This window comes from Ornithorhynchus anatinus, chromosome X3 (genome assembly GCF_004115215.2).
Source record: "Ornithorhynchus anatinus isolate Pmale09 chromosome X3, mOrnAna1.pri.v4, whole genome shotgun sequence".
In the NCBI taxonomy this organism is placed as follows: domain Eukaryota; kingdom Metazoa; phylum Chordata; class Mammalia; order Monotremata; family Ornithorhynchidae; genus Ornithorhynchus; species Ornithorhynchus anatinus.
The window spans coordinates 27,708,042-27,730,884 of record NC_041751.1 but is presented as its reverse complement, the minus strand read 5'-3'; the positions used below and the strand labels follow the sequence as shown (position 1 = coordinate 27,730,884).

At 41.7% G+C, this 22,843-nt stretch overlaps 1 protein-coding gene across 5 annotated transcripts in view; it reads left to right on the top strand.

Annotated features, from left to right (window-relative positions):
• The window catches only part of FER (FER tyrosine kinase), a 290,188-nt gene that overhangs the window by 96,685 nt on the left and 170,660 nt on the right, over nt 1-22,843 (top strand). Inside the window, exon 2 of one of the 5 annotated variants that reach the window (XM_029053952.2) lies at nt 5,495-5,775. The exons of 3 other annotated variants lie outside the window; for them this stretch is intronic. In XM_029053952.2, coding sequence (XP_028909785.1) covers nt 5,638-5,775 — 138 coding nt within the window. In that variant the 5' untranslated portion in view covers nt 5,495-5,637. The remainder of the gene's footprint in view (nt 1-5,494; nt 5,776-22,843) is intronic. One more of the 5 variants, XM_039910630.1, reaches the window with a different exon arrangement.

Here is a 22,843-nt window from a genome sequence, read left to right as displayed (position 1 = left end):
CGGCTCCACCGCTTGTCAGCTGTGTGACTGTGGGCAAGTCACTTAACTTCTCTGGGCCTCAGTTACCTCATCTGTAAAATGGGGATGAAGACTGTGAGCCTCACGTGGGACAACCTGATTACCTTGTATCTACCCCAGTGCTTAGAACAGTGCTCGGCACATAGTAAGCGTTTAACAAATACCAAAATTATTATTAAGACTTTGAAGATGGGAAAAGTGGAGGTCTGGTGTATATGGAGCAGGAGGGAGTTCCAGGCCAGAGGGAGGATGTGGAAAAAGGGTCGATGGTGAGATAGACAAGATGGGGGCACAGTGAGCAAGCTGGCACTAGAGGAACGGGAAAAAAAAGTGGGATACGATAAGTGCTCGGATCAGTGTGGTAGCATATCTGACAGACCAGGACTCTCCCCCCCTTGAAAACCCCACTGAAATCAAATCTCTTGGAGTCCTTCCCTGACTAAGCACTCATCCCCTCACCGTATATTCTCTCCCTACTGCCTCATCCATATACCTAATTTCACCCCTTAAGCACTTAGGTGCATATCTTTGTACTCTGTTGCAGCCCTTATCTATAATTTATTTTAGAATCTATCTCTCCCACAAGGCTGCAAGCTCCTCGAGGGCAGGGATCATGTCTATTGACTGTGTTGCACTTTCCCACCTTCTCCTCTGTCTCTGCTCTAGCTGCCTGACAGCTTTCACTGCCGAGGAGACCAGGCCTGGATTCAGCCTGGAGACATTTTCATCGGCCGGAGGAAACCGTGAATGGTGGACAGGAACAGTACGATCCTCTGCCAATCCTCCTGGTTGCAGTTAACAAATGGGAAATGGGCGGTGGGGAGTGGCAGGGAGTGGATGAGAAGGCTTTCCTTCTTCTGAACATAGGCTTGAAGTCCAGCTTCAGCATGTATTTTCTCTATTTGTTGAGCAACAGAAAAAGAACTGAAATGCACCTAATTTTTCATTGGTGCTTTCCAAAAAGTAAAATATATTTCCAATAAATCATTTTGAAATTACAAGTTGCAACCTATGTATGCTGTGAAAATGGTAGTAACTCTTTTTAGGGAAGGTTGATTTAAAAATCAGTTTTCTAGTATGAGTTGTGTTTGAACTCTCGGAAGGGTTCCCCTCAGGACAGATTTAAAAATTGAATGTTTGAAACACATGAAGCTGCACTTGTCCTTGACAAGAAAACAAGGCAACCCAAAAATTAGGCTTGCTAAAAGAAACAAACGGGGCATTTAGTTAGCAGTTGAATGGAACAGAGATAGTGTAACAAATACAGGAAAAAGTCTAAGACCAAAGGGTGGAAAAGGAATTCCGATATGCTGAATAATTCAAAAGGGAAATGAGGGATTTTAGGCGAGGGATAACTTGGTAAGAATTGTGATCTCAATTTGTAGAGCAGTAAATTAGAATCATTGAATGGGGAACTATATTAGGGGTCAGTTATAGATATGGAAAAAGGTGCGAAGATTATTCTTCAGGATAGATTTAATTGATTTTTGCAATGGAATATTCAGAAAAGTACAGGATTCTACTATTTCCCCTTGTCCTCTAATCTACTTTAATGTCGGTCTCCACCATAGACTGTTTACTCCCTCTAGGCAGGGATTGCATCTTCCAACTCTGTTGTTTTATGCTTTCCCAAGCCCTTAGTGTTCATTCATTCGGTTGTATTTATTGAGTTCTTACTATGTGCAAAGCACTGTTCTAAGCACTTGGGAAAGTACAGTATAACATTAGACACAGTCCCTGCCCACAGTGAGTTTACATAGTAGAGTGCTCTGCACACCCTAAGTAAGTAATCAGTGCTACTGATTGAGCACTGATTGAGTATGGTGCAGAGCACCATACTAAGCATTTGGAAGAGTACAGTATGACAGAGTTGATAGACCAGTTACCTGCCCAGATGAATACCATTGATTGATTGTCTCAGAGGGAAGAATGCAAAGAGTATCTTGAAAGTAGTGTGAGGTAATAATTGGCTCAGGACCCTGAGTGATAAAGTAAATGAAGTGGAAGAGAACCATAGTTATCCTCTCAAATGGGGGTTGGCAACAGTTTTGTGCAGAAGAGCCAGACAAAATTAAACTTACGAGCAGTGGAAGCACCAAGAGCCAATTGTACACTTTAAACACACGTGAAAATAACTTCACTGTGAATAGAATGGTTTTAAATGCCTGGTCCCCCATGACCACACAGTGCTGCTCAGCAGTCACTGTGCCAGAATAACACCCTGTCCTCAGGGTAGCTTAGTTTTATGAGGCCCCTTCCGGCCCACAGCACATAGGTGCATATCTGTAATTTATTCATTTATATTAACTCTTGTCTCCCCCTCTAGGTGGACAGGGAACGTGTCTATGAATTCTGTTATATTGTACTCTCCCAAGTGCTTAGTTCAGTGCTCCGCACACAGTAAGCATTCGTTAAATGCGATTGATTGATGAGACATGACATGATTACTTCACCGCTGTACCTGTACCGTGTGGCTGATTGAGAGCAATAGCTGTTGGTGCCAGTGGGGCAGGGAAGGGGAGGAAAGTCTCTCCCGAGGGCGGTGAAAGGAGAATGCCCACCCAGCCAGGTGTGGACAGTCAGTGGTATTTATTGAGCTCTTAGTTTGTGCAGAGAGAGCAGTGAAGTATGGTAGGAGGGAGAGTTGGTTGAATCCTTAAAACTGATGGTAAGGAGTTTGTGTTTGATGAGGAGATGGATGGGTAACCATTGAACGTTTTGGAGGAATGGGGAGATTCTACTGAACAGTTTTTAAGAAAAATGATCCAGGCAGCAGAGTGAAGTAAGGACCGGAGAGGGGAGAGACAGGAGGCAGGGAGGTCAGCAAGAAGGCTGAGGCAGTAGTCAAGGTGAGATAGGGTAAGTGCTTGGATCATCGTGGTAACAGTTTGGATGGAGAGAAAAGGGTTTATTCTTGAGATGTTCTGAAGGTAGAATGGACAGGATTTTGTGAAAAGTGACAGCAGGTGACAGATTTTGGCTTTCCTGTCCGGTGTGGGGGTAAGGGGAGGGTATTCTGGAGCTGTAGGGTGACTATCTTAGAGCTCCTGCTCCCATCCCTGCTCCTGCTTTAGCCCTTCCTTCGGCTGCTCCGAAGAGCAGCCGGACCCGCGGGAGTCTCCAGGATGAGAGGGATTCCTCTTGGCGAAGGGATGGAACCCAGTTGAGGATTCTCCAGGTAGGGGACCAGGTCTTTGGCCTTCTGGGGAGCCAGTGCCCACTCTCTCTATACAGTGGAGAACCCTGTTACTGGCTGTTACTGTTACTCCCTGTTACTCCCTGTTACTGTACTCCCTGTTACTGACAGGCACTTGAGTGTGTGTGGCGGGGGCGGGGGGGTCTTGCTTGTTGCTGACTCTCCCGCCCCCTGGCAGCCATAGTCCGGATGGAGCCCAGCAGCCCCGTGCCATCTGCTGGAGCCCTTAGTTAGTTGGCAGTAGTGGTACCGTGCATGGCAGCTGCTAAGCATATTGCAGGGCTCCCTTATCTTAGCCTAAGGCCCTGTGTGGTGGCATTATATATCCCCTCCCTCCTCTCTGGCTCCCGGGCACATTGGGTTTGAAGAAGGACCAGCTAGGACTCCAAGGCCTTAGGTTGCCAACATCTGCTCTGAAGCATCCTGGCAAAATGGCTAGCGATACCAGTTTGCATGTCAATCTTCCTTGAGGAGGCCTCTTGAAAAAAGAAAGGAAAATGATTGGACTCTTGCAAGACTGAGCTCACTGGTTTGCCAGTTGATTTTTTCAATGGGATGATGATTGTAATAGATTTCCCATTTCCTGCACTGATTTGTGTTTGGGTTGAAGTGCAGAGAAGGTGAAAGGAAATGGAGAATCAACATGAATTATTAAGGTCTTTAGTCAGAGGTACAGGTGGATGCAACTCTGTAATCAAGCTTTAGTATTTTTTTTAAACATGTCTGTGGTTTTGTTTACTTTGCCCAAGTGCTTCTTAGATTCCAGAAAACCATTTCCCGGTAAAAAGTAGAGGCTCTGGGGTTCTTGTTAAGCCCTTACTGTGTGCTACACTCTATATTAAGCACTTGGGGTAGATACAGGAAAATTTAGTCCAAGCACAGTCCCTGCCCAACCTTGAGGCTCACAGTTTTAGAACAGGTATTGAATCCCCATTTTACAGGTGAGGAAACTGAGGCCCACTGAGATCACCCAGCAGAGAAGTGGTAGAGTCCAGATTAGATCCCAGGTCCTGTGACTCACAGCCCGATGCTCTTTCCATTAGGCCACCCTGCTTCTTAATTACTAGCATTTAAAAAGTGTTTCCAAGAAAAGAATAATTTAATTTTTTTTAAGCATGTAAGCTAACAATCACATCTCTTTTTCCCTTTGCCTAATAATTACTGCCAAAAGGGGCATTTATAATCAATCGATTATACTTATTAAGTGCTTACTGTGTGCAGAGTAGTGTACTAAGAGCTTAGGTGAGTAATAATAATAACAATGATGGCATTTGTTAAGTGCTTACTACATGCAAAGCACTGTTCTAAGCGCTGGGGAGGATACAAGCTGATCAGGTTGTCCCATGTGGGACTCACAGTCTTAGTCCCCATTTTACAGATGGGGTAACTGAGGCACAGAGAAGTTAAGTGACTTGCCCAAAGTCACACAGCTGACAAGTGACTTAGTTGGGATTTGAACCCATGACTTCTGACTCTGAAGCCCAGGCTCTTTCCAATGAGCCACCCTGCTATAGCAAGGGATTTCCTTACAGTAGGAACTGGAAAATTTTTCAGAGGAGAGATATAATAAATATAATATAATAAATAAAATATAATAAATATAATTGTTTTTTATATTGAAACATAAATTTACTTTAAAGTAGACTGCTATTTCTTCAGAATAAGTTTGCATTGTCATTCCTAGTTCTTCATTCTAGTTTTTCAGTTCAGAAAAAAGAAACAAGGATTTTGCTCGGAAATCAAGCAGGGAAGCCATTTGTATGTTTTTTGGGGTTTTTTTTGGTAAATGGCATTTGTTAGGCACTTACTATGTGCTGGGCACTGCACCAAGCACTGGGGTAGATACAAGCTAATCGGTTTGAACACAGTCCATGTCCCACATGGGGCTCACAGTCTCAATCCTCATTTTTCAGATGGGGTAACTGAGGCCCAGAGAATTTAAGTGACTTGCCCAAGGTCACACAGCTTGACAAGCGGCAAAGCAGGGATTAGAACACAGATCTGTCTGGCTCCCAGGCCCGGGCTCATCAACTAGGCCACTAGGCTGCTTCTCGTACGGTTCCAACAAGCATCCTGATGCCACTGTTAGAAACAGAGTGTTGGGATGGTTATTCTTTTGGTCTGATTTGGGAATGGCATTTCTTGATTTTCTTTGTATTTATGAGAGTGTTCAAGCCAGGATGGTAGTTGGCGTGTAGAACTTCCCAGTCAGTAGGGGGAGACCGAGCTACTTGATGATAGCTGATTCTCTTGTGCCTCCTTTGTCTTGATTTTACTTAGCAGGGGAAGCCTTTCTGTTGAAAGCTGTTCTTCCATCAGACCCTTTTAAGTGAATATGTTTTGAAGGAGTCCTACCCAACACTTCTACTCAAAAAGGGTTACTCTAGTGGACCAGCCAGAACTATTGCCTAGACAACTCCATAATGGCATTTACCCATAAATGCACTAGATGTCATTGTCTGCGGGCTACAGCTAAGGATAAATTTTGTAAACACTGTGCACAGAAAGAGTGGGCCGAGGCTGCCTGCCTCCCTTCTACTTCTAAGGCAGCAAAAGAACAGGTAAGAGAACAATCAGCTCTAATAATAATTAATAATTATGGTATTTGTTAAGCACTTACTATGTGCCAGGCACTGTACTGAGCACTGGGGTGCGTATAAGCAAATCAGGTGTGACACAGTTCTTGTCCCACATAGGGCTCACAGTCTCAATTGCCATTTTACAGATGAGGTAACTGAGGCCCAGAGAAGTGAAGTGACTTGCCTAGGGTCACACAGCAGACAAGTGGCAGAACCGGGATTAGAACCTATGACCTTCTGACTCCCAAGCCCATGATCTATCCACTACACCGTGCTGCTTCTTACACTTGTCTGTGGTGTGACCTTGGACAAATCACTTAATGTGTCTGTTCCTCAATTACCTCATCTGTAAAATGGGGATTAAGTCTGTGAGCTCCATGTGGGACATGGACAGTGTCCCACCTGATTCTCTGACACAACCTTGGGATTTGGGGAGCTGCAGTTTATTTGAAGGAGAAGAGGAGAAATTTTCCTTGAGTTTTGAGTTAGAGTTTCTTCCCCCACTGTATTTGTTAAGCACTTATTAAGTGCTGGGGTACCTATGAGATAATCAGGTTGGACAGTCAGGTTGCTATCCTTCTGGCCACTCATTCTCAGTCTCTTTTGTGGACTCCTCCTCTGCCTCCCAACCACTAACTGTGGAAGTCCCTCAAGGCTCAGTTCTGGGTTCCCTTCTTTTCTCCTTCTACATCCACTCCCTTGGAGAACTCATTCGCTCACATGGCTTCCACTACTTCATCTATACAGATGATTCCCAAATCTCCAGTTTCAGCCCCAATCTCTCTCCCTCTCTGCAGTTTCTCATTTCCTTATGCTTTCAGAACATCTGTACTTGGACGTCCCACTGACACCTCAAACGTAACATGTCACAAACAGAACTCCTTATCTTCCCACCCAAGCCCCCTCCTCCCCTTGACTTTCCTGTCACTGTAGGCAGCACCACCATCCTCCCTGTCTCACAAGCCCATAACCTTGGCATTGTCTTCGACTCATCTCACTCAACCCACATATTCAATCTGTCACCAAATCCTGACAGTTCAACTTTCCCAACATTGCTAAAACCTGTCCTTTCCACCCAAACTGCTACCATGTTAATCCAAGCATTTATCCTATCCTGCCTTGACTACCGCATCAGCCTCCTTCAGCCCCACGTCATTTAAGTGCTTCCTGCCTCCTGTCTCTCCCCTTCCCAGTCCATACTTCATTCTGTTGCCCAGATCATTTTTCTGCAAACAATGTTCAGCCCATGTTTCCTCACTCCTCAAGAACCTCCAGTGGTTGCCCAGTCACTTCTGCCTCAAACAGAAACTCCTTACCGTTGGCCTTAAAGCACTCACTCGCCTTGCCTCCTCCTACCTTACCTCACTGCTCTCCTACTGCAGCCCAGCCTGCACAGTTCACTCCTCTAATGCCAATCTACTCACTGTACCTCGATCTCGACTCTAGCGACCAGCCCCTCTCCCACGTCCTGACTCTGTCCCTCCTCATATCCGACAGACACTCTCCGCTGCTTTCAAAGCCTTATCCAAGGCACATCTCCTCCAAGAGGCCTTCCCTGACTGGCCCTCATTTCCTCTTCTCTCACTCCCTTCTGCAACACCCTTGCACTTGGATTTGCTCCCTTTATTCACCCCTCCCTCAGCCCCACAGCACTTATGTACATATCCATAATTTATTTTTATTCGTGATGCTTCTCTACTTTTACTTACTTTACTTATTTTGTGTTCATTCTGTAGTTCCAAAATGTTTTTACAATATATGTGATCTGTCTAGTTAAACTTCAGTTGATACAACTATTTTATTTGTGTTTGAGAAAGTAGACATCCTTTTTTTTGTTGTTCCTTGAATATTGTAAACAATTTGGTCTTCAAAATATGAGCAGAAATTCGAAACACTGGTGCTAATTAGTGTGAAAGCAAATGCTAGCGAAGCAAATAAAAAATAAGTCACCCCAGCTGCAGCTCTGCAGGTGAGTGAAAAGCCAGAGGGAGAAAAATCGAATGACCTTGGCACTGCTGAGCTGTGAATATTGTTGTTCTTGTTGTCGGCATAAGCAAAGCTCCTGCTGAGTGAACGGGTCTCGGGGACTAGACCCGTGTCACTGTCAACGGGTTTTGTGGAAAGGTGTTGCTGTAGCTAAAGAGAGCTACTAAAAATCAGAGGAGAAAATGAACGATGCAGAATTATATCCTTTTTACCAAATGCAACAAGACTCGTGAGCAGTCTAATCAAAATTTTTTGACCCATTGCCCCAATTGATGTACTCTGGGTATTTATCACTAGTGATATTTTCATTTCAACTGAAGCCAAATGGTATTTTACAAATGTGAAGTAGGTCATTATAAACCAGGTTTTTCTGCTGATGCTAGTTACCAAATAGCCCAAAGTAGCTGCTGACTGGCATAGAAATCTTTGTCTTATTATCCTGGACTGTCACCTGGTAAGCAGCAGTTATTATCTCTGTAGCCTTTCACACTCACAAGCTTATAAGGAGAATAATAGTAATGATCGTGGTATTGGTTAACCACTTACTATATGCCAAGCACTGTTCCTGTTCCATATGGGTATCACAGTAAGGGGGAGGGGGAACCGATATTTCATCCCCATTTTACAGATGAGGATACTGAGAAGTTGATTTGCCCAGAGTCACACAGCAGATGAGTGGTTGAGTAGGGAATAGAACCCAGCTGTCCTGATTGCCAGTCCTGTGCTCTTTCCACTGGGCCATACTGCTTCTGGCTAAGATTGAACCAAAGTCAAACCTACAGAGGTGCAGTAGGCAGCTTGAGGGGACAAAAGATATACTTTTTGCAAGAGGCATAAATCTGCATATTTGCAGGAGAAGAATCTTTACCTAGATCATTTTTCCTTGTCATTTCATGAGCTACTGGCCAGCAGAAATGGTGGAAGCAGGATCTTCTCATGGTAAAATGTACAGTTTATGAGAGAGGAATATTAATGAAGAAGAGTATCACTAAAACGATAACAGCTAAATTTTGAAGTATACTTAAATGGGCTTATAAAAAATTGAAGTCACTTGAAAATTTAAATGGCTGGGCTATATAAGCTCCTTTTATTACTTTGCAGAACTTCGTAATATGAGACAAAATAATGAAGATTAAAAAGGGCTGATTTACCTCATTGCTTCAAAGCCAAGAAGAGCTGTGAGGGTAGGGCATTTTTAGCATCCAATAATCAATTGAGCAGTTACTATGTGCAGAGCACTGTACTGAGCACTTGGGAGAGTACAACATAACCAAGTTGGAAAACACGTTCTCCCTGACCTCAGTGAGGGTACAGTTTAGAGGGAGGAGACGGAAGACATAAATTATGCATATATACATCAGTACTTTGGGGCTGAGGGAGGGGTGAATAAAAAGAACAAATCCAAATGCAAGGTCAATGCGGAAGGAAGTGGGAGAAGAAATGAATGCTTAGTCGGGGAATGTCTGTTGGAGGAGATGTGTTTTTAATAAGACTTTGAAGGTGGGGAGAGTGATCACCTGTCAGATATGAAGAGGGAGGCCATTCCGGGCCACAGGCAGTTGGAGGGCGAGGGACAAAATGGAGGAGCTGAACCTACAGCTAGTAGGTTGGCTTTAGAAGAGCGAAGTGTGTGGGCTGGGTTGTAGTAGGAAATAAGGAGGGAAGGTAAGGGGGGGCAAGATGATTGAGTTCTTTAAAGCTTATGGTAAAGGCTTTTTGTTTGATATGGAGGTGGATGAGCAACAATTGGAGGTTCTTGAGGAGTGGGGAAACTTATACTGAATGTTTTTGAAGAAAAATGATTTGGGCAGCAAAGTATGGACTGAAGTGGAGGGAAACAGGAGACAGGGAGGTCAGCGAGGAGGTTGATGCGGTAGTCAAGGCAGGACCGGAAGATTGCTTGGATTAATGCGGTAGCAGTGTGGATGGAGGGGAAAGGGCAGGAATATAGCGATTTTGGGAAGGTTCAACCGACAAGATTTGGTGACAGTTTGAATATGTGGATTGAATGAGAGAGATGAGTCGAGTGTAACATCAAGTTTACGGGTTCGTGAGACAGAAGCCTTGTTTGGTTCTGGATAAAGAGCAAAAAGCATGATTTTTGTTTGTTTCCCACGTATCACTCTGCTTCCTCTTTTGTTTCGTTAACATATTTATTAAACACTTTGTATGTGCCAGGCAGTGTACTAAGCGTTGGGGTTGATACAGTAGAGTCGGTTTGGACACAGTCTCTGTCCCACATAAGGCTCACAGTTTTAATCCTCATTGTATAGATGAGGTAACCGAGGCACAGAGAAATGAAGTGACTCGCTCAAGGTCACTCAGCAGATGAGGGGCCGATTCAGGATTAGACCCCAGGAGCTGGAGCAGGAAGTAGCTTACTACAGCCTGCCGCTGTTACAGCAGAGTAATTTTCATACTGAAGTGGCTCTTCTGGCAATTTGGGTTTTACCAGAACTTAGTTCTGACCCATTCTTTTGTTTTTTATTTTCATCCCTGCATTTAGAGGGAGTGAGAAAGGTTGAAGGGGCACGGAGCGTGTCTACCAACTTTGTACTCTCCCAAATGCTTAGTGCAGTGCTCTGTATGCATTAAGCGCTCAAGGATGATAAATTATTTTTTCATTCTGAACGTAGGCAGTGACTACATGGGGGCAAAGGGAGGGTTGCCCGCTTGAGGTTCACCTAGCCAAAAGAGCACAGTCCTGGAAGTCAGAGAACCTGGGTTCTGATCTCCGCTCTGCCCCTTGTCTGCTGGATGACCTTGGACAAGTCACTTACCTTCTGTGCCTCAGTTCCCTCATCTGTAAAATGGGGATCTAATCCCTGGGCTCAATCCCCCTTAGACTCTGAGCCCCAAATGGGATGGGGACTGGGTCCAATTTGAATGTACCATCTCTACCCCAGTGCTTCATAGAGTACTTGGCACATAGTAAGCACTTACCAAATACCACAAACACCATTATTTTTTATCATTATTATTATCTTTTTCATTCAATTGTATTTATTGAGCACTTACTGTGTGCAGAGCACTGTATTATGTGCTTGCACTGTACTTCCTCCTCCCATTTCCTTTTCTCCATCTCCATCACCTGTTTTCTTCTTTCCCCTGTTTTCTTTCCTCATCTCCTCAAAGTCCTGAACCTCTGAATGCTGTAGCCTAAGTGCTCTCCAGTGCATGGAAAAGTGGAAAGTTGTCATCTTTGAAGGGATGGAGCATATCTTAAACCCAAAGTGAACTTGGTTTTAGAGCCATATCATTTCACAATTTTAGGGATTAGATGACATAGTTTTCTTACTTTAAAATAAACCTTAGAAAACATCAGTGAAAACTACGATCTTAGAGTTCGATGTAATGTTTTAGGTTTTCTGTACCGTCACACAGCCCCAGATACACAAGGAATGAAGAGAATATTCCTGCAGAGGGTGCCGGCCAAAGAAACTTTGCACCAGCTGTAAAATTGAAAGTTTAAAATTTCTACCGCCATTTTCCATAAATTCATCTCTTTCTGTTAATTACACGTTTGAACATGTTTGCCTTCTTGATCTGTGTACTTCATTTGTAGCAATATGCAATAATTGATTTGCTGTCATCTTAATTTGGGGAATTGAAAATATTGTCTAAACCAAGGGAAAAAAATCCAATTACACAGTAACGGCAATAATGGTATTTGAATTAACAGTCCATTTAACTAATAACAGACAGCCATCCCACCCAGATTTCTTCATTTAAATCTGCCTCTGATGTCTTGTTAAGGGAATTGCATTTTTGTGAAATTACATATGTTAATGCACAAAATGACTTTAACTAATAAGCTAGCAGCGACCTGTTGGCAACCAGAAACAAATGTAGAATTATAACTGAGCTCTCAGAGAGAAGAACTAAATGGGTTTTACTCTGTCCAGCGAGGTACACTGTATGATTCTGTAATGTAAAAGTTAAACTGGTTTAGAGAATATTTTCTTTGCTATCCAAACAGTACCAATTGTGTTTACGTGTAAAGACGTCTGTTTTACAGAGATAACTGACCATATCTTGCTACCATGTTTTAAAGTGGAATACAGTCGCTAATTGTTCATATCTAAATTGTTTTTTTCATGACTTCTAATTGTGGAAGTGAGGCCCTGAAGCTCTGTGAGACCTCAAATGTCTTGCCCACTATTCAAGATGGAATTTTCCAGAACATCTTAATTGGATTTTTGCTTGACTCATTTATTTCAGAGAGTATGTTTAGAATCAGTTGTTTTTTGTTGTCTTAAACAGTACTATATAGTGAACACTAATTCAACTACAGGATTAATTTAGTGATGATACTCTGCTATGTATTAAATTGTCCTATTCAAATTTTATTATCCTTCACATTTGGACTGACTTAAAATTCAAATTTTCAAAATTTTCCTGCAGTAGCATTCTTCTTTTAGCACTCTTTTGGAATATCGCTATTGAATTTTAACCCACATCCCTTACACCCATGGCTTAAGCACATCCCTTCTCTTCTCCCTCAATTTATCAAGTGTTTTGATGCACTTGAACAGAGTGATGTAAGCCCACTTCAATTAGCCTTAGGTAATAATAGATCAGTTTACCATAGATGGCAGATCTCTAGTCTGTTAGCACAAGATGTCTTTTGGCTGAAAGAGATGTGAAAAATAACTCCTTGAAAATTGTTTATGTAGGCACACACAAAAACATCCCATTCAAAATCTTTTATAATAATAATGTTGGTAATATAATGTTGGTAATAATAATGTTGGTATTTAAGCAGCGCTTACTATGTGCCGAGCACTGTTCTAAGCGCTGGGGTAGACACAGGGGAATCAGGTTGTCCCACGTGGGGCTCACAGTCTTCATCCCCATTTTACAGATGAGGGAACTGAGGCACCGAGAAGTTAAGTGACTTGCCCAAAGTCACACAGCTGACAAGTGGCAGAGCCGGGGTTCTAACCCATGACCTCTGACTCCAAAGCCCCGGCTCTTTCCAGTGAGCCACGCTGCTTTTATGATTGCTATTTGATCAGTTGGCTAATTTTTTTGGGTCAATTTTATGATTTTGAGATGGTATTAAATGCAGTCTTACATTATATCCAATGAGAAACTATACTAAATTTCATGCCATAATTTTGTGGAATGAATCAAGAGTACTAACGAAGGTCTCGCAGTATACAATTGGTTCTCTTTACTTGTAATACTAATAGTGATGTACTAAGCACTGGGGTGATACCAGCCAGTGAGATCAGATACAGTACCTGTCCTACATGAGGCTTAGTCTAAGTAGGAGAGAGATCATGCATTTCATCCCCATTTTACAGATGAGGAAACTTAGGCTCAGTCAAGTTAAATTATTTGTTCAAGGACACACAGCAGGCAAGGGATCAGAACCCAGGTTCTTCGAACTTCCAGGCCCTTGCTCTATCCATTAGGCCATACTGCTTCTTGGTCATGTAACAGTTTATTTTTTTCAATAAAAATTTTAAAAAGGCAAAAGAATGATCATTGGGATTTTGGTTACATGAGCCCCAAAACAATAGAGGAAATCTCTGGAGTCACATAAACCAGCACCAAGGAAATGGTTTATTCATAGCATGGAGCTTTGTACCTGAACAAACGTCTGCCTCCAGGCCAGTTGGATGACCTAACCAAGAATGGAGACCACCATCTTCTTTTTTTTCTACCACATTTCAGGGTATTATTACCCTACCAATAAGAAGTTCTTTCCTGTGTCCCACCAATAATTCTCCTGCATTAAGTCCATTCCCTTATCATTTTTTCTGGCAGGCAGAACTATGGTACTTACTTCTGAGGAGTATTTCTCATGATGTTGGGTTTTTTGGTTCCCTTTTGATTTCACCTCATTAACAATCTAAACTGGCCATGTTTGGTTGTATACTTTGGTTTTTCAGTAATACGTTTTCACTACCCCTTTTGGCTAGAGTGCTGTTTACAAGACTATTTGGATCTAGAAATGCTGCAGTGTTGTAAGAAATGATTTGTGTACGTGCGTTTGCCACGTTGGGCACTGTGAATACTGATTTTTCCTTAACGATGAGTTTTGTGAGGCTACAACCAACCCCTCTCCCTCCCCATTTTAGGAAAAGTAGGTGTAATCTCACTAATTCAGGCACAGGAAAGATACCAATTTTGTTGCATTAATGGTGGAATGAGACAAAGGACCCATATTAATTAATTTTGAGACCAGTCATTAAACTCCTCCGTGTCATTAAGCTTAAAAAATGTGCCTGCCAGTACTAGATATGGTATATCTTCTGTCCTGGGACAGTGGGAAATAACCAAGGAGAGATATGTTTAAAGGAATTATATTGGTTAAGCGCTTACTATGCTCCAAGCACTGTGGTAGATACACGTTAATCAGATTGAACACTATATGCCAAGAAGCACTGGGGTAGATACCAGATAATCAGGTCCCACATGGGGTTCACAGTCTAAGTAGGAAGGAGAACAGGTTTTGAATCCTCATTTTACAGATGAGGAAACTGAGGAACCAAGGAGTTAAGTGACTTGGCCAAGGTCCCAGGCCTGTGCTCTTTCCACTAGGCCATGCTAGTTTATTTTCTGTGCTGCTTTAGACCCCAGCAATCATCTTCTGTTCCCCTGAATATTTCTCCCTACTCACTAAATTGTCTTTATAGGGAGGATTTGGGCAGAGGGAGACCTTATCAGTAAGTCTATAAGGGAAGGCTTAACTCATCTTTATTCAAGGCAGTAGGTGTAATTCATTGGTCTTCACAACAGGTTGGATTCTAGAAATCTTTGGGGCAGATATTGATCATCTCCTGGACTGTTGCTCAAAATGGACTGGTCCCTTATCCATCACTGTAGTGGTTCTTGAAGGAAAGAACATGGGCCTCTAAGTCAGAAGTACTTGGGTTCTAATCCTGGCTCTGCCACTTTTCGTTAAGCACTTACTGTGTGCCAGGCACTGTTCTGAGCACTGGGATAGATACAAGGTAATCAGGTTGGACTTGTCTGCTGTGTGACCTTGGGCAAGTCACTTAACTTCTCTGTGCTTCAGTTCCCTCATCTGTAAAATGGGAAGACTGTGAGGCATTTGTGGGACAGGGACTGTCAAACCTGATTATCTTGTATCTAGCCCATTACTTAGAACAGTGCCTGGGACATAGTAAGTGCTTAATAAATGCTGCAGTTATTAGTATTACTATTGTCTTTCCTGCCCGGTATTGGTATCGAATTCACTAGGAGATGGCAGGTGAAGCAGCAAGAAAGGGGACTGAAATGTTCATGCCAGTTATTTCCCACTGAATGTCTTTTACTGTGAGTATGCCGAGAATTGGTACAATCCAACTATCTCTTGAGAATCTTTATCCTTGACTTTGCTGTATGTTTTATTGTAGCTTCAGTGTCTTTATTGGCACGTGTACTTTTTAGGTCCATATTCGGTAGTTAGTTAAATATACTGCAGTTTGAAGCAGTGTGCTATTTCAGGGAACAATGTTGTTTTTTTTCCCCAGAACTCAGAATAAATCAATCAATCATATTTATTGAGCACTTACTGTGTGCAGAGCATTTGGCAGTTTTCAGTACAACGGAGTTGGTAGACATGCTCATACTGAACTTACAGTATATAAGGGGAGACAGACATTAATATAAATAAATTATGGATATGTTTATAAGTGCTGAGGGATAGGTGAATAAAGAGTGCAAATCCAAGTGCAGAAAATAGAAAAATAAAATGTAGGGATTCAGGTCTTTAACTATTAGAAAATGATAAATACTCCCTCCTTTCCCCTGTCTTGCTCTAGGATCATGTAGAATAAGGCCCCTGGCTTTTTAAAGAACACCATTTCCTAGGGAGTAAAGAACCTGTTGCTCCCAGCTGAGACTGATTTGAGCCTCTGCAGGTCAGCTGAAAGCCATCAAGGAAGCCCTACATATAGAAAGGGGGGGGGGGGGGTGTCACCGCGTCGCTCTCTGGACAGAAGGGATGGAGGGATTGAACCTGGAATGTGCCGGAAAGGAGTTCAATATGGTGACTCCAAGGAAAAAGAACGAGAGGCTGAGGTATTGGTGCAGTTTGGAGGCGAAAGTTGTCTCAAGCTGAATCAGTATACCTGTTTTCCAGAGAATGCTGTCAGTGTTTTGGGCAACCTAATGGTACTTTATAGATGCCTTAATCCCCATTAAGTCTCTGTGCCTCTTTCTTGGCATATGGCTGTCTCCCAGAGACCTCCCCTTCCGCCTGGGCAAGGTATCCCTTATCAATCAGTGGTATTTATCAAATGCTTACTATGTGCAGAGCACCGTTTTAAGAGCTGGAAGACTAAGGGCTTAGTACAGTGATCAGCACACAGTAAGCGCTCAATAAATACGATTGAATGAATACATGCTAGCAGACATGTTTCCCTCCCCATAATGAACTTATATTCTCCCTTATAGGGGTAGTACTTCCTCATATAAGTCAGGAAAGTAGGCAGTAACTGTGGCCTTTATTTTTGCCAACTAGAAACTTGAATGCCTATATTTTAGCCTGATTTTTTGAAAGAACAACCGCTTCTCTCATGTATAACAAGGGGGGTATACTCTATCAGCTTTTTGGTTCTCACAGAGAAACTGTGAGGATTGAGAGAAAATGCTGTCTGTTTCTTGAAATAAAGTGTCTTTGTACAGCTGAGCATTTCAGCATGAATCTGTTGATGAGAATGACTAGGCTGTTCTTTGAAGGCAGTTGCTTACTTCAGGGTGGTGATGGAGTAAATCCTCTTTTAACTAAATGGTATCTTGGTGATTTTATTGAAGGTAGTACACTTGTCTTTCAGAATTTGGGAAATGCCAGATTCTCTCCCAGCACTTACTACAGTGCTTTGCACACAGTGAGTGCTTAAATACTATATTACTGATGGTCTAGCTACTCCAGGGTTCTGGGCAGTCAGTGACAACTAAGGTTGCTTGGATGAACTAATCTCACTTCAGAGGACACAAGCAATGATGATTTCTGCTCTTTTTAGCATTTTAATAAGAGTGTAGCCATCTGCACCCTAAATTGCCAGTGTATGATTCAATGTAATCTTAATACAGCTACAGGAAGCCCAGTAAGGCTTTTTGTTTTTTTTTATGTTGAGGTATTTAAAATGTTCAAAGTGATTCTGAGATTTAAAAATGGAATAATGTAAGTGAAAACTAAGATATTTTATGTACAGGTTGTACAGGACCCATGTCTATAAGAATATTTAACTTTGTGTTCCACCCACTGCTTCAGGTATGGTGATACACACAAAAATGTTGCTCTTTGGGTAATTCCTCTTTGCTCTTCTGTTTATATTAAACATTCCAAAACTCCTGGCTTATTAACATCTGTCTCCCCCTCTAGACTATAAGCTTGTTGTGGGCAGGGAGCTAGTCTACCAACTCTGATATATTGTACTCTCCCAAGTGCTTAGTAGTGCTCTGCACACAGTAAGTGCTCAATAAATGATTTTTTAGTTATTTGAAAATTATTTTTATGGATCTTAATTCATTCATTCAATGGTATTTACTGAGTTTTCTTACTATGTGCAGAGCACTGTACTAAGTGCTTGGAATGTACAATTCGGCAACAGACAGAGACAATTCCTGCCCAATAACGGGATCACAGTGTAAATGGGGGAGAGAGACAGCAAAGCAAAACAGAACAAAACAACATCCTCAAGATAAATAGAATCATGGAGATATACACCTCATTAACAAAATAAATTTATATAGCATCTTTATTTTCTGAAGTGCCTACACATTTTTTTTTTTATCTTTACCTTTGAGGTAGGGAGAAGGGGGAGGTTAAGTGGCTTGTTCAGGATTACCCAGCAGTGCCACACCTGAAACCAGTTCTCCTGACCTCCCTATCTCACATTCTTTTTGTTACTCCTTAGTGTCTCTTTCTATCGGCCTGGTTCAAGCTAGCTAAGATAAATGTAGCCCAGTGGCTCTTGTACATCCCATCCATGAAGAAAAAATAAAATATATCTCAATTTTTTTTCTTCCTCAATGATCCTAGTACACTTTTAAGATTTGGAGGCTCTCTCCAATATCTATGTTTTGATATTGAAATATTTTGAACTTTCATTAGCCTCTGCAGCCTAATGATCTCAATCATATTTAAGACTATATATGATTTTTATATCGAAAAATTTTAGTTGGCCTGATGCACAGGCAGCAGAGCTTTCAAAATAAAGGTTTCATAGGGTGCACTTGGATAATTTAGTTAAATGTAATTTTTTTATTCATTACATTTGGTTATAACTGGTCTTCTGACCAAATTAAGCCTTTAAAAATGCAAAATTGACATGTCTGTATTTTTTCCAGGAAATTAATTGGATCTGTCTTACATCTTAGCTAGTGTTACTTAATCTATATCAAACATTGAAGGTACGGTAGGTGTTATATATAACATTTAGAACGAAATACAAATGTACTTTAGTGAACTCCAGATCAAAAGCCTGGCCCACTACAGATTCTTGGGCTCAAGTGGAAAGGGGGATGCCTCTGTCTTTATTTTGATTTCTCTACATCCCCTTCTTCCCTGCCACCCAATCTCTCGGGTGGAGTGTAGACTGTAAACTTGTTGTGGGCGGGGATTGTGTCTGTTATACTGTTATATTGTACTCACCCAAGAGCTGAGTACAGTGCTCTGCACACAAGTGCTCAATAAATACATTTGACTGACTGAAGTGAAGTGACTCACTAAGGTCACACAGCAAGCAAATGGCAGAGCTGGAATTAGAACCCAGGTACTCTATCAGGCCCATGCTCTTTCCCCAAGGCCACACTTCTTGTCTTGTTTTCTCCTGGTTCACTCATCAAAAAGTAAGTCTTCAGTGACAGAACTATTATTTTTCCTGGGATTTACCAAGATCTTTCCTTTTTAATTTGAATATAATCTCATGTAACATAAAATAAGTGGCCTATGGAGGTAGATTGTGAAATATTTGATGTGGAATGTTAAGAATAAAACCCTTTCTAGCTGTTGACTTTGTGCTAACCTTAATTTTTCCTCTTCAGTCAGAAAACTAACAACCAGTGGCTTCCTTACAATACATCATATTAACTCTATTGGATAATTTAAACTCTAATACCTGTGTCGGTCTCCCCTTCTAGACTGTAAGCTCATTATGGGTAGGGAGCATGTTTGCTAATTATGTTGTACTCTCCCAAGTGCTTAGTACAGTGCTCTGCACATAGTAAGCACTCAATAATTGCTTGTGCTATGATTGTCTACTGTATTAATCTTATAATTTATAATTAGCATGTTTTTCGGATTTCCAGAATTGAACTTCAAATACTCAAAAACTTTCCCTTGAAGAGGATGTTTTTCAAAATGTAGATATCTATTAAGCACTGTTGTTGTATTTCAAACATTTGGGTATTCTCAATGTCCCTGAGTTCAGTGATGCATCGACAATTCTGTCTTAGCTATTGAGGTCGTCTCTGTCTGTATGCCTGAACAGGCTATTCTCTGCAGCAGTCTAATTATAAAGCAAGTTTATAGTAGGTAATTTAAAGATGATTACAGTACTTAAAAGGAGATGATGTTGATGGTTGAAGACCAGTGCAACCTAATTATGGGGCCCTAAGAGCTTGGCCATCTAGGGCATTATGGTATAACTAGTGTTCAAAATAAATGCAAGCCTTAATGCAATTGCCTGTATAATGATTTTTGGAATAGGGTCCTTATTAGTGCTGCTTTGTAGAGAATCTGCTGAGTTATTTTGCACATGTTTAGTTTGAGACATAACTCCTTTAGAAATGTTCTCTCTGGGCTGCTCTTTAACTCGCAGAGAATGCATTTTATTTATTTTATCTGATTAAAGTCATTCCCAAGTAATGGGAATATACATCCTTTATGTATAAAAGCGGTAATTTACTGGCTAATGTGCACCTGTAAATCCATTAATCTAATAATACCTGAGCTGAAAGCACGTTAGCTACATAATAATATTGTAAGTGCATGTCATTTTTTCAGGTATTTTTAAATAGGTTGATTGTAGATGCAGAGGTAATTTTGAAATATTCATGACACGGGGGGGTGGGAAATGAGGACGCTCGTGTTGTAGGAAGCAGTTAGCGAATAAGAAACTTGGCAAAACAAAACTCTGGGAAGTCATCTGAGAGTTTATAGACAGAGTTCATAGCCAGGTGACAGTTTATGTTGTGTACTAGAAGACTAGTTGAGTGTCAAGAATCAAGGGTGTAATTACTGAACTAGAATGATACTGGACCTCAGTCAACAGAGTGCAGTAAAATAATGATGAAGGTGGGGAGAGTCATTGTCAGATATGAAGAGGGAGGATGTTTCTGGCCAGAGGCAAGATGTAGGTGAGAGGTTGGATGAGACAGGTGAGATTGAAGTACAGTGATTAGAGGAGCAAAGTATGCGGGCTGGGTTGTAGTAGGAGAGCAGTGAGGTGAGGTAGGAGGGGGCAAGGTGATTCACTGCTTTAAAAACGATGGTAAGGAGTTTGATGTGGAGGTTGATGGGCAACCCTTGGAAGTTCTTGAGGAGTGGGAAAACATGGACTAATTTTTTTATTTTCAAAAATGATCCGGGTAGCAGAGTGATGTATGAACTGGAGTGGGGAGAGACAGGGAGGTCAGTAATTGGACACAGTGTCGTGGGCGGGACTTTAGAATCTTGGGTTTCATCAGGATGTGTGTGACCTATTCCCATATTTTATGTATTGTGGGGTGTTAGGAACCCAGGGTATATCCGTACTCTCCCAAGTGCTTAATCCGTGTTCTGCACGCTGTACGAGCCCCATAAGTACTCTTAGTGGCTTGATTCATGGATAACATCCATGGCAACAAAACCACTATCATTAGCATTTATAGAGCACTCACTATGTGCAAAATATTTTAGTATAACCTACTACAAAGAACACAGTCCCTGCCCTCAAGGATCTTATAGACTAAGGGTCTCTGTGCCTATGCTTACTGATAGTGGGTCCATTGCGTAAGATTGAATGGAAGTTAAAGATTGCAGGCATTTTAGTATTTCAATCATTCGTATCTGTTGAGTGCTTACTGTTTGCAGAGCACTGTACTAAGCACTGGGGAAAGTACAGTATAACAGACATGGTAGACACGTTCCCTGCCCACAGCAAGCTTACCAGGTCAAGCAAATCACAGATGGGATGGATTTGCTGGGCAGTGAAACTGCCCATATATCTCTCACCTTTGAAACATTTATGAAATCAACATCTTTCTAATGTTTTTCATATGCCTTGAATTCACTAAAGAATGGAGAATTGGACAAAAAAGAGTAGCGTCCTTACGTCCCATGTCCCCCGGTCAATCAGTAGTATTGATTGGACACCTACTGTGGCACAGGGCACCCTATTAAGTTATTGGGAGTGTATAAAAGAAGCAAAAGATAAACCCTTCAAGGACAGAAACCGTGCAGTTCTGATAGGGAAGTTGAGACATTTACAAATAGTGGGAGGCAGCAACGACCAGTAAAACGGCATAAGAGACAAGGGTGGTTTGAGTTCATGCAACAGATTAGAGGTAGCCAACTGTTCTGGGATTTTCCTAGAGGGCCTTACTTTTATGCTAAAAAAAAAAAATAAAACTGGTTCAGTTCACATCTCCCCACTCCTTAAGAACCTCCAGTGGATGCCATCCACATCCGCATCAAAGAGCGTCTCTTTACCATCCGCTTTATATGCTCAGTCACCTTGCCCCCTCCCATCTTATCTCCTTGATTTCTTCCTACAACCTAGCCAACTCCCTTCATTCTTCTAATAATAATTACGGTACTTAAGTGCTTACTATGTGCCAAGCACTGTTCTAAGCGCTGGGGTACAAGGTAACAGATTTCTTGATACAGAGAAGATCAGTGGCTTGCCCAAGGTCACACAGCTGACAAGGGGCAGAGCCGGGATTAGAACCCCCATCCTCTGACTCCCAAGCCCGTGCTCTTTCCACTAAGCCACGCTACTGGTGTACACCAACCTGCCCACCCTACCTCATTCTGGCCTACTCGCACTCACATACGTAGCGGTACTCTGTTCCACGTGGGCCGGGAATGTGTCTGCCAACTCCGTTGGAGGTTGGAGTTGGGAATCCAATAAAAGAAGGCAGCAGTTATAATTGTCCCTTATGAGGCAATAAAGGTTCCAACACACGATACGGCATCTATAACAGAGGGAATTGGGTCTATTCACCCTTGTTTCTAAGAAGATAGAAGCTCAACTTGGCAGTCTGTTATATGTGGGCTTTGGCATAAAATTCCAGTCATGATAGGTAGCTGGCTCCGTAAAGGGGTATTTTTCAAATTTATATTTGTGGTTTGTCTTTTCTGGAAGGCTATGTTTCTTTTCAGGCAAGCTGAAATTTATGATGTAGTAGTGTTCTCTAGGACAGAAAGAAGCAGAATGCATCAATCAAATCCAGTTTTTTGTCCCTGGATTGTATAGCTTGATGTCTTTAGCAGAATTTTAGTGATATTTCAAATATCAGATGACAGAGACTTATTTTGCTTTAAGTTTTAGGCGTAAAATTTAAAATCTTGAGGGGATTTTTGGATTCAGAAAAATAGCACTTTTTTGTTGAAATGCAAGACAGCCTCAGGTGTCAGGAATATTTAAAATTGGTGTTCTTTGAGTTGTAAATTGTGATTTGCTTTTTTTGTTTTAAAAATATTGCTTTGGTGTTGATGCATCATTTGAAATTCATAAAATGTTGTGTAGCCATCTAATATGGGAACTGGTGGGATTTCTCAAGGTTGCCTACTTTGTGGTGGTCAGGTTTCTTTTTGGATGCCATTATCACCCTTTCACACAATACTAATGGAAAAGGGGGGCAATTTCACTTCCCCGAGAAGATAAATAAGGCTTCTCTTTGTGTAGAATTTTGCATCTATGGAAATACCAACTCGTACTCCCCCTCCCCCATACAAATCAAGTTGGGCATAATCTGGAAAGTGTTTGAATTCTACCAAGGGGCAGAGTGTTGCTTTGAGATTTCAAATTTTCTACATCAGTGGTGGTAAGTCTCCACAGACTATCTAATGTGCATTAAGTTTTAATCCTGATATGTGTTGCAACCATTTGTCGTTCCC